Source organism: Drosophila teissieri, chromosome 2L (genome assembly GCF_016746235.2).
Source record: "Drosophila teissieri strain GT53w chromosome 2L, Prin_Dtei_1.1, whole genome shotgun sequence".
Lineage (NCBI taxonomy): Eukaryota > Metazoa > Arthropoda > Insecta > Diptera > Drosophilidae > Drosophila > Drosophila teissieri.
The window spans coordinates 11,631,281-11,645,443 of NC_053029.1; the positions used below are offsets into that span (position 1 = coordinate 11,631,281).

The 14,163-nt window shown below is 42.1% G+C and overlaps 2 protein-coding genes across 4 annotated transcripts; one reads left to right on the forward strand and one right to left on the reverse strand.

The window, feature by feature from the left end:
- The first annotated feature begins 2,533 nt into the window (after nt 1-2,533).
- LOC122616885 (retinaldehyde-binding protein 1) lies at nt 2,534-5,553 on the forward strand. Its single transcript, XM_043792472.1, has 4 exons — nt 2,534-2,692; nt 2,890-3,166; nt 4,644-5,105; nt 5,237-5,553. The coding sequence occupies exons 2-4, from the start codon at nt 2,927-2,929 to the stop codon at nt 5,417-5,419; spliced, it is 885 nt and encodes a 294-aa protein (XP_043648407.1). The 5' UTR covers nt 2,534-2,692; nt 2,890-2,926; the 3' UTR covers nt 5,420-5,553.
- Nucleotides 5,554-6,117: 564 nt separating this feature from the next.
- On the reverse strand, nt 6,118-9,370 carry LOC122617721 (dihydrolipoyllysine-residue acetyltransferase component of pyruvate dehydrogenase complex, mitochondrial). Of its 3 annotated transcripts, none has more exons than XM_043793701.1 (7): nt 8,916-9,370; nt 7,991-8,160; nt 7,543-7,926; nt 7,118-7,296; nt 6,702-7,050; nt 6,531-6,633; nt 6,118-6,469 (listed from the first exon to the last, which is right to left on the reverse strand). In XM_043793701.1, exons 1-7 carry the CDS (start codon nt 9,074-9,076, stop codon nt 6,340-6,342), a joined length of 1,476 nt encoding a protein of 491 aa, XP_043649636.1. In that variant the 5' UTR covers nt 9,077-9,370; the 3' UTR covers nt 6,118-6,339. The 3 variants fall into 3 exon arrangements, with proteins under 3 accessions (XP_043649636.1, XP_043649645.1, XP_043649628.1); XM_043793710.1 differs by having other exon boundaries at nt 7,612-7,926; nt 8,916-9,369; XM_043793693.1 differs by having other exon boundaries at nt 7,118-7,344; nt 8,916-9,366.
- Between the last annotated feature and the right edge of the window lie 4,793 nt (nt 9,371-14,163).

A 14,163-nucleotide genomic window follows, 5' to 3' on the forward strand; every position in this document is an offset into this window, starting at 1 on the left:
TTCTGGTAAGACATCGATCAATCGTATGCTCTTTCAATTTATTGCACTTTGAGCAGGTTGCTTTGTAATTACTTAAGGTATCTGGTTACAGTTGCTCACCGGCCAAACTAGCTGACTTTCTTCAGATGTTCGAAATTCAACTTGAACCTTCTTACCCTCATTATTTTAAAACATGTGTCCATAATAGGTATACATTATCTGGAACTTATCGCCTAAGGTATTCGGCATTCTCCGCTGGGGACTTTCAGTTATCAACGGATGCGCTGGCAAGTTATCGCGATTAGTAATTTCTTATCACTGAATCTCGAAGATAAAGGTCTTGGATTAAGCGAGATTCGATGGGTCTTTCTAGGGTTCAATATAACCCAATAAATCTCTTATTTTGAATTCAAACTTATACCTTGTTATTTAAGACTCATATTGGAAAAATTAGGGCTTAATAAAAAGAAATTTACTGTGCACTAAATCGGTTAAATTTCAAACTCATAATCCAGGGTGGCTTGAAATCGTACAAAAATATATTCCTAAAAAATAAAATCATTTATTTTCTATATTCCTTATTTAAAAAAGTAGCAAGTCACTGAGTGAAATTTGCTACATGCCAATTTCCTAACATCTGTGCGACTCGAGATAAGTTTGTTGATCGAATCTTTTGAATGTTTTCCGTGGGCAAATAAAAGTGTCAATCGAACCTGCACACTCCGAACAAGTATCTGAATCTTTTGAACGCATTTAAATGCTCATCAACAAAAGCAAAACAGAAGCTCAATAAACCAGCTGATGCAGCACCAATGGCAGTATCAATAACAGCCTGAAAGAATGAACTAAGGAGCTCGGCAACTTAGTAACAAATAAGTGAAAACAATAACAAAAACATGTCGAACACATGGGCGAAATCGAAAACAAAGAAACAACAGCAAAAATAGTAGCTGGTTGGCGACTACGACTACGTTGAGCTTTGACAACAAATCGTATCAAAAGTGAAGACTTTGCCCTATGACTACACTTTATGGGAAGTTGCAGAACACAGTACTCTTTCTTATAGATACAGCGTTTTACCGAAAACATGAACTAGTACATGTAATTTATGCATTTGTTTTAGCAATTTTTATTTTAATATAAGTGATCTATCCATTTAATATTATATTTTTATCCATTTTAATATTATATACATATAAAAATATAGTTTTTAATAGCCTATTGTTAGAAATATGCATTTATGGTAAACTTGCTATGAACAATAATTAAATATTATTTTCAAAAGGTAGTTGCTGTAGAGGGTTCACTGTACTGAAGTGTGTAAGAACACGTATAAGTCGATATTGCCAAAGGGGTTTTGTGTTTGGAACATGAATTTCAAAATAAAGAGCCGATCACGTACCAATAATAACAATATGAAATGCAGCAACAAAAGCGGCTAACAACGATAACGGGTCGCTATTCACGATCCTCGAACCGATTCAATGCCCCGAAGGTGTGAAACGACGAAGATCCAACGCCCAACCCCCACCACCCACCTACCGCCAACCACCCAGCGTAGATTTGGCAATAAAAACAATATTTCACAGTGAAAGAAACCGAAAGAGATAGAATATCGACGCTGGCAGCGCTGCCGCTGATAAGGATTATGAGCTGTGATTAGAATGGTAGGCACTTCTTTTCCAGTAGAACATGAAACATTCGATAATAGCCCTGGAAGCAGAATATTTTTGGGCGGCTGTTATCACTCAAGAATTCCGCGTTGGACTTTAGTCGAAAGTAGTTCGCATACCCTGTAAGAACTACCTGTTAAGGGTTAACTTGGTTGATGTAAAGCAAGACATACGACGTCTTAATATTATAACTAACAATATATTTAACAGTAATAGTATTTATGAATATTTCATTACAAAAGGGCATATAACATCAAAATGAATGCTAATCAACATTTTTATAAAGAAACATCTACCTAGTCATAGGGTATCTCAGAGCAATATTATCCGCATTATCTTAATGCCTTACGGGTATTATGAGAGGTACTATAAAACAGAGCGCTGTTTCCGCTGTCAATAGGCTGGTTCAACCTTTTTTTCGTTGCTAATTGATATTTATGCTCTTTTTGTACAAATTTGTCTTTTTTATTACGTGCCCCAGACGCTGAGCATGCTGAGTGTGCGAAGTGGAGTGTAGCTAAGGTAAGTTCGAGGTAAAGGTAATTTGAACTGAGGTTCATGACGCCGGGCGCGTGTAAACATCACGATCAATGACGAAACTACCAAAAACTTGGAACGGAGTCGAAAGTCGGAATTCAGGCCTAGACGTCCGGGGGTTCAATGGAGATGCCGGAGGGTTAAAGGCGTAAGGTGATTGACAGCCGGATTGGTGACCTTTTTTTTCTGATTACTGTTGTTGTTATTACTGTACGAGTATTTCGCTGAGCGCCATTAGTCTAGAAGATAAGGAATGAAAATGGAAGTCGCGTCAAGACGACTGCGATCGCCTCTGCCACGGCGTACTTTATCATCGACGTCGACGTCGAAGTCGAAGCTGTCGTTCGGCTGATATATAATATAGAAGTTAACTCACAAGGGTTTCCAAAGGCGAACCGAAATTCAGTTGACTCGAATCGCACGAGTCGCGAGGAAGCAAAACTATAGAACGCTGACAAAACCCTCAATAAGTGAATACCGCCATATAAGTGACTTCGCCTTAGGTAAATACCAATAAGAAATACAAAATACAAACAATAAACCAACATTACTAGCCCGAATGTTCGGGCCAGATTGTTCAAACAAATCGATCCGAAAGTGCTGGTGCCAAATTACCCCCCAAATTAAGCTGCAATTTTCGCTGGCAATCAGTGATCAGAAAGACTAACACAAAACGCATTTCTCGTATCCAAACACGCAGGCCCCGACACATAAAAACAAAACTCCCAACCGACATAATGGCTGCCACCGATATCGCCGAGGAGGCCTTCCACTTGCGCCTGGGCTATCTGAAGCCGGAGACCGTGGAAATCGCCCGAGTGGAACTCCGGGAAACCGAAGAGGTCAAGGCGGAGGCCATCCTCAAGCTCCGGGAGCTGCTCAAGGCCACGCCCGAGCTGAACTACAAGGACGACGACGCCTTCCTCACAGTCTTCCTGCGCGCCTGCCACTTCTACCCCGAAGGAGCCCTCGAAAAGGTGCGTACCATGACAGCAGTTCAGTTCAGTGTGATCCAGTGATAATGCCAAACTCTGTCAGCAATGCAGTCCCAATTTATTCCCAATTTCTATTCCCATTTTATCTTCACCACCCACGTAAATGGAAAGTTTCCTATGCTTCAATTCATTTTTATAGACAATTACTTGATTTTTATCAAATGCTTAAGACATAAGCCATTATTAAATACTTGGACAAGCGATCAGTTTCTATGGTTCTTGATATTAATTAAATACAATATAAATCGGAGCTCACATTCAAAGCCGTTAGTCATTCCTAAAAAACAGAAACCGTAAATGTTAAAAAATTCTCCTATCAACAATGGTAATCTGCCCATTAAAGTAAAACTAAAAGTGTTAACTAAAACTTAAAAGGGAAACCATAAAAGAATATGCAAAATTGTATAGCTATATCCAATTCATGTTAATAATAATCGCTTTCCATTACACCTCATTTTATTATGCATCTGAAGCTCTAATCAAATCGCAGGCATATACTATGTATACTATGAATTGACCGCCTTAGAAACACAATTCAATGGCTTTTGCTTATCAACGCCGGCAGCACAAGTGTCTCCGTATTTGTTTCAACACTGGAGGGATTATCAAATGTATAGAGCTATTCGAACAGGTCTTATCGCCAGCAAACATCGGTCATCCAGAGCTATTAAAAATGGGGTCTATAACCGAAGTTCACACAAGTGCACTAGGTAGTGGGGGGAATTAAATATATGCATAAGAACTATAAAAAATGAAGTTTTGGTCCAAGTTTGGGAAGTATCAATGAATTATCAATTGCATCCGCTTATAAGTAGAATGCCATGTTGTTACCTATTTATCTAGCATTATAAATGTTTAAACGGTTGCATTAAAATTTCCCCAGAAAGTGGCCACCTCATTTATGGTCTAGGTAAAATATAATATATGGGATATTGTAAAAGAAGCAACATGCGATCTGAAATAAAACCCAACAACAAGATCGCTTTCAGTACCCGTCTGCTGATAACTTGTTGCTTTTGAACTCTCTGACCGGCAAAGAAACCCCTGATAAGCGTAGTCGACTTCGATTTCGATTCGATCGGATTCTCTTTATGCATGTAGGATGTAGGGTGTTCAATGACTTATAGAAGAATGCCTGAATCAGGCCATAAAAATCGAACGTTCGCCATTTTTAATTTATCATCATAGGAAGCCGCTAACTTATATGGGCATTTTATAGTTCTGGCCAATGGTCACAACCTTATAGATTGTGGATTCTAATCTAGCCATGTCACACCTGCCAATAGATGAGGCTCAATGACTACTTCCGTAAGAAGTAAGCGTCATCGGTTCAAAGATTTATAGAGGCAATGGCTCCGATTATAATGTATACCCCATAAACTAGCAATATCAATATCAAAGTTTTCCATTAGCTGCACTAGTAGTTGGATGCCTATACTAATTTGAAAATGAATTTCAGATGAAAACCACAGCCACCTTCCGCAAGGAGTACGCCTCCCTGGTCCGAGGACTCCTGGTCGAGCAGGTGAAGGAGAAGTTCGTGAAGGGCAGTGTGATCAACGTGCTCAAGAGCTGCGACCAGAAGGGTCGCCGTGTGCTGATCGTGAACTGTGGCAAGCTCTGGGATCCCAGCGATATCACCAGCGATGAGATGTTCCGCATGCTCTACATGGTGCACCTTGCCGCCCAGCTGGAGGAGGAGACCCAGGTGAGGGGCGTGGTGTGCATCATGGACTTCGAGGGACTGTCGATGAAGCAGGTGAAGGCCCTGTCGCCGAGCTTCTCCAAGCGACTGCTCACATTCATCCAGGAGGCGATGCCCCTGCGCATGAAGGAGGTGCACTTCGTGAAGCAGCCGTTCATCTTCAACATGGTTTGGTCGCTCTTCAAGCCCTTCGTCAAGCAAAAGCTGAACAGCAGGGTAAGTAAAAAGGACTACTCTTTATGGGGAAGCACTTTGTCCTTCTGCCCGCAAAAGTAGGCTACATAAATGCCTTTATCTGCTATTAGTTAGACTATATGCTTACTCATTAAATACTTTTCTTCCAACAGATGCACTTCCACGGCAGTGACATGAAGTCCCTGCAGAAGTTCCTCGACCCCTCCGTCCTGCCCGCCAACTACAAGGGTACTCTGCCCGCGATCGACTACGGCGGCGTCGAGTGGTTCCCCGCCCTGGAAAAGCAGGCCCAGTATGTGGCCGAGTGGAGCCAGTTGGGCCCCGCCCAGTGGTGATTGCCCCATTTCAATGACCCACTGACACTCGCATCCTACTGACATTAGCTTAACTTTATGCTTGTAAATACTTTCAACATGTGTTTGCTTAGTTCGTAACATTTTGGCAATAAACTAGTTACATAATACTATAAACCACGGAAAAAATGTCTATAATCTTACTACTGAGTGTTGAAGACATTTGAGTTGACCTCATGGGATGATAAACGTTAAGTAAAATTTTGTTAGTTGCAAAATTGTTAGATTCTAGAACGCTAAATAAATAAAGCACTAGAAGTATAAATGCCAAAACTGGTCAATTAAACACAACTTGTAGTTATGCCAACGCAGCCGAAGACATTTCCTATGGCATATAGCCGATAAAGAACTGATTGCCCCTAATCGTGGTCAAATTTAGACTGGGCACTCCCAGAAAATCCCCCACCTTTATTATGAAAATAAAAGTCGATTTTATTTAAGAATTGGCTAGTTCATGTGAGTGTTTTGGGTTTATTCAACGCGTCTTTGGACTTTCAACTACTTCCATTTTCATACTCCATCATGATCAACATATGCGAACAAAGCATACAAATCGTTTTGCATATCAAACGGAAATTTACAGCTCGGTGAGTGGGTTAATTCGAATATCATTCAAGTATTTTGTGTACTCTTCCTACAATCATAATCATGGCAACAATTGTGACCATCATCATCATAACTACATCAAATATTACACAATTTAATTTCTATATATATATATAAGTGATAAAGTGATGAGTTAAATCCAAATTTAAAACTTTACATATGTAACACCGATTAGAATCCACACATCTACATATTGCATGACGACTGAAACTCCTCGCTTAAAGAGAGGATGCTAACTTTGTTATCCTTTTTGTTTTCGTTGGAGTCTCTAAATGTGATGGGTCGTGCCTGTCCGCTTACAATACCATATTGGAAGGATCCTCCATGTAGTCGCGGAAGTGCTGCAGCCACCTGGCAGCAACAGCACCGTCCACAACACGATGATCGGCGCTCAGGGTGACGGTCAGCAAGTTGACCTCCTTGAAACTGCAACACAATCATAGTATTAGTATTATTGTGCTATTGCTTCATCTTATTTGGAACTTACCCCTTGGGACTGTCCGGATCCGCAACCAATTGTTTCGTTGTGGTGCCAATGGCAAGGATGCACGACTGAGGAGGGTTGATAACAGCGGCAAACTGGTTCACACCTGTGAAAGAAGAAAATAATTATTAGCAAGTTCAACACAGATTTAATGTATATGTATATATCTCTTACCGAACATGCCCAGATTGGACACCGAGATGGTGCCGCCCTGGAATTCGTGGGGCTGCAGTTTGTTGTCGCGCGCCTTGGCTGCCAGCGCCTTGACATCCTTCGAGATCTCCAGTACTCCCTTGCGGTCGGCATTGAAGACAATCGGGGTAATCAGTCCCTTATCTGTGGAGACGGCCACCGAGACATCGACGTCGTCGTACTTCCGGATTACTGTGTCCATCCAGGCGGAGTTCGCTTCGGGAACTTTAAGACTGGCAATGGCCACCGCCTTGATGATGAAGTCGTTCACAGAGACGCGTGCACCCTGCTTCTCGTACTTCTTGTTCACCTTCGCGCGGAACTTCAGGAGCTGCAATCATTTAAATCAAAATAGTTTGTATTTATTTCGAAGTGAATATATTTTAGAGATTACCCACCTTATCAACTTGGCACTGCACGGTGACGTAGTAGTGAGGCAGTTGGGTCTTGGACTCCAGCAGGCGTTTGGCAATCACTGCGCGCATGTTGGTCACCGGGATGTCCTCATAGCGGGCTCCAGCTGCCTTGGGGGCCTTGGCAGGTGCTGCAGCAGCTGGCTTGGCTGCCGCTTGCTGGCCTGCAAGATCACCAGATTTAATTGAGCCATGGACTCCACTGCCCTTGCCTGCACACAAAAGCCGCGTATTAGTAATGTAACAATTGGACAAAGGGCTCTATATGGAAGGGTGTGTGTTTGGATAGTAAAACTGGGAGCTTGTGTTATTTGTAACAAATGATTATGATGGATTTTAGTCAGGTGACGCATGCAGAGCGAAAGGGGATAGGATGCGTGTAAGAGTGGCATTAGTTGGGATTAAACAACCTTGTAGACGCAGCTGTTGTGCCTCGGCTAGTCGCTTGGCCATGGGACTGGCATACACACGGCCTGTACCTGCTGCAGCTGGAGCAGCGGCGGGAGCTGGTGGGGGCGCAGCGGCCGCTGGAGCTGCGGCGGGTGGTGGTGGGGGTGCTGCTGCTGCGGGCGCTGGAGCTGCTGCTGGAGCAGCTGGTGGTGCGCCGGCCGCGTCGTCCTTAAAGTTCGCGAATGCAGCTACGCTGCCTTGGTCTGGCACAATAATGCAGAGCAGCTGGCCCACAGGAACGTCCTTGGTGCCGCCCTGGATGAGAATCTTGGCCAGATAGCCTTCCTCGGGCGTCTCAAAGCCCATGGTGGCCTTGTCCGTCTCAATCTCGCACAGCAGGTCACCTAAAATCAGGGCATCATGAATTCGATCCTGGCATTCGGGTATTTAGGTGTGTAGCATACGTACCTTCGTTTAGCTTGTCGCCCTCCTTCTTCTCCCAGCTGACAATCGATCCGCGCTCCATGGTGGGGGACAGCGCAGGCAGTGGCACCCTAATGTGTTCCGGAAGGTTGGCATAGGCGCGGGCGAAGTTGTAGCTCCATGTGACCGGTGACTGGCTAGTGTTAAGTTTTGACCTGCGTGATCGTGAAAGAAAACTGGTTTAGTTTCAAGTTTGATTTTAAAAGTGGGTTGCACTGGTAATGCATATGCATACATTCATTATGAAGAATCGTTTAGTAATATTGCATAATTATTAGGGGGCTTTATTTTGCAATGTAGGTATGTACATGTATAGCTCATCATTTACTTCTAGTTCTTAAGGGTGTGATCTTTGTATGACCTGTTATAATTACTAATTGACCTTTTCAGTTTAATGAAAGCATTTAGCATGGGTTAATTTATGGCCGCGCGATCAGCTGTTAGTTTGTTGTTGTTTACGTATTCACACTCCGCTACTATCTACACATATCTACACATTTAGGCGTTCAATCGACCACTCGTCAGATGTAAACAATGGCTTCCGAAAAGAGTGACCCATTAAATCATTAAACGGAATTTTCCAGCTTATCAGCTGAACCAGCCGAAACACTATCACGCATCATGCGATATAGGAAAGCGTGTATTCGACCTTGGCCATAAACCAAATCAGCAGTGGAGCACGCACCACACACGCAAATCGCATGAGTGTGTGTGCATGCGTGTGTGCGTGTGTTTTTGGGGAATACGAGATGGATGCTAAATAGTTGGACACGGGACTGTCAATCATCGACCTCCCCACAGTTGGCCCCACAAAATCCCGCTGCAGTGGTACGCATTTTGCAATATTACACAACCATTTCTAACCTCAACGTAAGCGGGGAGATATGTGGGAAGATTGGGGGATTTTTACCTGATGCTCTGGAGATTCCGGGAGTTGATCAGCTGGGAGCTGAGGGCGCGCACCACCACATTTCCGGCAGATCGGCGGACATAGGTGGCGTTATTCGATCGCAGGAGCACGGAGCGAAGGGCCCCGAGTTCGTTTCGTGTTGTTGCAAGGGAGCGCAGCATATTCGTACTTTATCGTTGATCAGCCCGGTTAATTCTAATCCAAATCCTGTTGTGGCAACGCGCGTGAGTGTAGTGGATCTAATGGCGGCGCGTCTTTCGGAATTTTGACGAGAGAATCGAGTCGAAAAACGGCAAAGTCGAGAATTCACAAAATTATGCCGATAACCTTACGGAGGTCAGTGTGAACGCAGTTGGAACGCCAAAAAATGCCCATGCGATGTTCGAAATACCGAAACATACTTTTAAAAGCCCGGCGAATTTATTTTCAAAAAATATTCACCAATATTCAGAGGTATCAAAATGTATTGAAAGGATAATCCCGTATGCTATTTTTTTATATGAACCAGTAAGTAAGTAGTAATTTGTAGTTACCTTGAATTTTCCTGCTAAGTTCGTATCCCATTTTCATTTCATATTTCTCTTCATGGAATGGTTTTAAACAGTAACTATTTTAGAAAGTTGTTTTAATTTTCCAATTGGATATTTGGCTTTTCTGGATAACGGGTATTTTTTGACCGTGACTGTGTGTCGCGTTTGGTCACACTTTTTTCGTAATAGTCAGCATTTCGATAGTTCTTTATGCACCTTGCACACTAGGCAAAAATTACGAAAAAGCTTCCAAATAAAAGATTATTATAAATGTAGCTCCCATATGTTATAAATGCTTTTGCCAAATACAATTAAATTAGAACTTAATTATGAAGAACTGCCAACATTCTCACAGATTATATACGCAAAATACGTCATCATGGATGATGGACGGTTTGTTATTATTTATTTCGGAGCACAAACATTCTATTTTTATACGAAAGCCCACAACCTGTTTGGAAATTTGAGGAGGTTGTATTCAAAAGAATATATAACTGGACGACTGAATAAATCACACAATTTAATGTAAGATGTATTTCCTCAATAAAATTAAATTCTTATAATAATAATTTTTTTGTTCCCTTTTTAAAACATATGTTTCCAATTAAAGTAAAGTAACACATACAAACATATTGCAAGAAGCCATCATTTTATTCGTAATGAACAACTTATTACGTACGTTTTATAAAAAAAAAAATTGATGAAAAAGTGTACTTTAATATATTATTTATCTTTAATTCAGGTAGTCTGTTAAACACTTGTATCGGTCGCTTTCGTATGCAAATCGCCTCATATTGAGTGTACTTCAACATGTGCCGGGTTACGGGCTACACCAGAGCACCTGATGAAGTACAATAGACATGGGAGACAGTTGATACACATGGGATTTCTTTGGAGGACTCGCCTGCGAGCATTTGGCTTATTTATATGGTTGGCGATGAAGATATATGTCTGGCACCACGCGCGCTACTTCAGGTACCTGACTGTATATAAAAAACCAGCCCCGGTCACTGATTAGCGCGCAAGGTAGAAGACTCTTTTCAGTCGGGGGAACATCATCACATATAACGAGAAGGAGCTGTGGCAGTGGCTGGAGTTGAAGATGTAGATATAAAGCCAGGCCAAGCCCAGTCAGGTTTCTTTTTCACCATTTGCAGTTCTGAGACAGATGTTCAGCCGCCGCCTGGCAACCAAACTGCATCATCGAATGGCGACCCCCCTTTGGGGAGGGGGTCACGGGAGGCGACCTTGTGCCTGGTATTAGGTCTCCGCTTTGGGGTTAACGATCTCTGCGAGCTTTGTAGTTGTACGCGTTGATGATGATGACGCCATGCGAATTTTATGCAATAACAATGCCAAAATTAGTCATATGAGAGCAGAAAACTGGAACCAGGGGCGTATCTAGAGTTATCTTTTAGGGGGTTTCCCAATGTGTAGTCTTCTTTCTATCTTTAAGTGCTGAAATTTGTGTATTAATTTCATTCGATTGTCACGGATTTTACCAACTCTTTCAGGGGTAGAATTGGACCCCCTAGTGCGCCTCTGGAGTGCTAATGACCACATAGGACGTGACGTCATCCGTCGGCGAATTATTACATTTCATTCAGCAAATTCTCTTTTTCTTGCGCTTCGTCCGGCAGACCCTTGATATTCTATATTTGAAACGCTGTAAAGAGACAAGCAAAGGAAATGAAAGCCAAAGAAGACGCAATAAAAGTGAGCATAAAAAGGAAAAAAAAAAAAAGAACCGGCGTTTTAAGCTCTCTCTCGTTCTCTTTCTCTCTCTGTTACTAACCGCAGCTACGTGCGTGATCGCTCACACACACACTCTCGCACATAGGCACACAATTCAGCTGAGACACACACGTGCCTTCCATACATTCGCGAATTCTCTCAAAGCTGTGTGGGTATTTAAATTTTTGCAAAAGTATTTTTTAACTACCTTTCCGACTGGCTTCTTTTTTTTTTACAACACGCCTCATAAACCTGCGATCGCGAACAGCTTTGGACTGTGAATAATGGCGAATTTCTGCGCTACAGACGGTTTTATATATGTACATATATTTTCGTATATATGTGCAGCACATAAATGAGCAGCCATTGCTTGGGTGGGGCATTCCTAACCTCAAAAGCCGACTGTCTTCGCTTGTGTATGTGTCTGTTTGTATGTCAGTGTGGGTGTCTCCTCGCTCTTCTCTTCTTTTTTTATGCAGAAAAAATGCAGCACATGCTTTTTCCTAGCCAAGCCATCGTTTTTTGTTTTTGCCCTTAACCCTGAGCAATAAAAAAAAGAAAAGAAATTGAAGTTTCTACTCAAAATTCGATCATGCACTCACACACTCGCACAGTGAGCTTTGTCTGGGTTAAAAAAAAAATCTAAAATTAATATTTGAGCGACAAAAGTTCCCCAAAAAAGCTACGTCTGTATGGGTTGGTTATATGGAAATATGTAGAATCATGTGGTCACCGTTTGCGTCATTTTTTTCTCGTAGTGTAGCGAAAAAAAGCTGCCTTGTGATATCAAAATGCTAAAAATAAACCTCGCTCTTCTTTCTACCCATCTCTTTTGTGCGTTCTTTCACGTTCTTTAATTCCTGGTGGTAGAAAAACCCAGAAGCTCCAGAAACCACGTTGATGTATCGCTTTCTCTGTCGCTCGAATTTCACAATATGTTTCAGTTCCGTTTTGCGATTTTTCGTCTTCTTTTTTTTGCGACTGAAAACTTCCGTTGCATTTTTCCTTGGCTTTGCCTCTTACACACGCACGCACCACACACACAGGCACACCAACACGCGCGTTAACTATTTTTCTTTGAATATTTCTTGTTCTCTAGTGGCTCGCTCTCTTTTCTCCCACGTTGTTGTCTCCCATTTGGTGCGAAACGAACGACTGTGCCAAAGCCCAGAAACTGTCTGGCCTTTTATTTTATATGGCCGGGCCGGGCCGATTCGATTCCGATTTTCCTGCCCACAGAGATAGAGATAAACCGAAAATCGGCAAAGGCCAGAGTGGCGAATGCCAGGAAAGCTGCGAAGTGAGCGAACCGCGTTTGCCGGTTGTTGGCGATCAAATGCTCAATGTCTGCGGCAAATCAAGAGCCAAATGCGCGAATTTTATTCGCAGACGTCAGCGTCGGACGTCGCCGTCGGCAGTGGCAGCGCCGCTCTCTTTCTCTTTCGCCCCTTTTTTGTTGCCGTTTCTCTCGCACAGTGGCGCCGCAGCCGAAAAGGGGGCATTAAAAGGGGGCGACACTCCGCCGAGACGCTGCTGCTGCTGCTTCCTGCTTCCTCTTCCTCACCCACATGCACATGCACGCACACAGGCACGCGCAGGGGAAGTGCATTGGGGGTTACAGTGGTCACGCCGTACATTGAATGTATACCTTACAAGACACCTTAATATTATTTTTGGAGAAAACGAAACATTTTATTAAATTGTCATATGCCACCATTGTTGTAGCCTTTAAAGCGAAAAATTCTTGATACACATATGTGTGTATGTATGTATGTATGTACATAAATAAATGTACATATATGGGAAACGCTTTATTTCTTTTTCAATCAATTCCTATTGCAAAATATACTTACATACATACATTTGAATATGTACAATATTGGGTCTTTTAAATTTTTTCGATGTTTATAGGATTTATAATTGCAGAAGCCAACTAATATAAGCTTTATTGAATATCCACTGTATATACATTCCCCAGCTTTCATTCAAGTTCCTTTGTTATAAAACTGCACCACCATAAAACATACTGCAACAAAAAGCTGGGTACAGTGGGCTGGCAATTAAAGAACGTTTTATTGGCATAATAAAAAATTTCTAGGTGATCATAACCGAAATGATCACAGTTAATTAGAGAAATCAAAATTGTCTTAATGGTCTTTTTTTCCGTTTAAAGAGTTCTTGGAAATCCATATTTTACCGTACCTCATGCTTTTATACGAAAATGTTATCAAAAACGTCCAAGTAGGAATATTCATTTGTCTGACTAACTATTGGTTTGGTCACTCGTTCGATCTTAATCTTCGTTTCTAGGAATTACATTACAGTTAGATTAGCTGGAAACCATTGTAGCAAAATATATATGTACATATGTATGTACATATTTAATAAAGTAAACAAATAAATTTTTAATAATGCTTTAAAAGTTAATTTGGTTCATAAGTTGATCAAGACGTACATATGTATGTATGTAGTACACTTGAATTTTATTACTTTGGAGCCCGGATTACAAGAACCATTAGGAGCTTTCTTATGAAAAATGTTTTTAAAGTCATGTTTAATTGATTTGGTTTTTGGCAGCTGTGGACATAAATGTCCACTGTGCTCCCCATCTCACTCTCTGGCTGCTGCTCTCTGCTCGACGCTCTGCAGCGCTGTTCTCGGTGCATGTGTATGCTTTTTGGGTACACCCCACCAACCCCGCGCCCAAGACCAACCCGTCTGGTCTGCACACCTCTCGCCCCTCTCACCTGTCTCTCCCGGCGAAGCGACAATGTCAATGCGCTCGTCTCCTTGGTGTGTGTGTACATTTTGCGCTGCTACACACACACACGCGAACACATACACAGTCCACTCCTTGACTCACCTCTCTTCCTTTCCTTTTCCTCTTCCACCTTTGGTCTTCGGTTTCTCCATGATTCATCTAAATCTCAAGGCAAGTCTTTGATCGTAAACCGAGTATATTTTTCTTATCTTTTTAAGCTTTT

Bases quoted from the DNA above. Each gene is read 5' to 3' on its own strand.
- LOC122617721 (XM_043793693.1), bottom strand. From the start codon at position 9,076: ATGCTGCGCTCCCTTGCAACAACACGAAACGAACTCGGGGCCCTTCGC. The intron at 8,161-8,915 runs GTAAAAATCCCC...ACGATCACGCAG, and splicing joins CGGAATCTCCAGAGCATCAG to GTCAAAACTTAACACTAGCC. The intron at 7,345-7,542 runs GTTGTTTAATCC...TTTTGTGTGCAG, and splicing joins ACAACAGCTGCGTCTACAAG to GCAAGGGCAGTGGAGTCCAT.
- LOC122616885 (XM_043792472.1), top strand. From the start codon at position 2,927: ATGGCTGCCACCGATATCGCCGAGGAGGCCTTCCACTTGCGCCTGGGC. The intron at 3,167-4,643 runs GTGCGTACCATG...AATGAATTTCAG, and splicing joins CCGAAGGAGCCCTCGAAAAG to ATGAAAACCACAGCCACCTT. The intron at 5,106-5,236 runs GTAAGTAAAAAG...TTCTTCCAACAG, and splicing joins AGCAAAAGCTGAACAGCAGG to ATGCACTTCCACGGCAGTGA.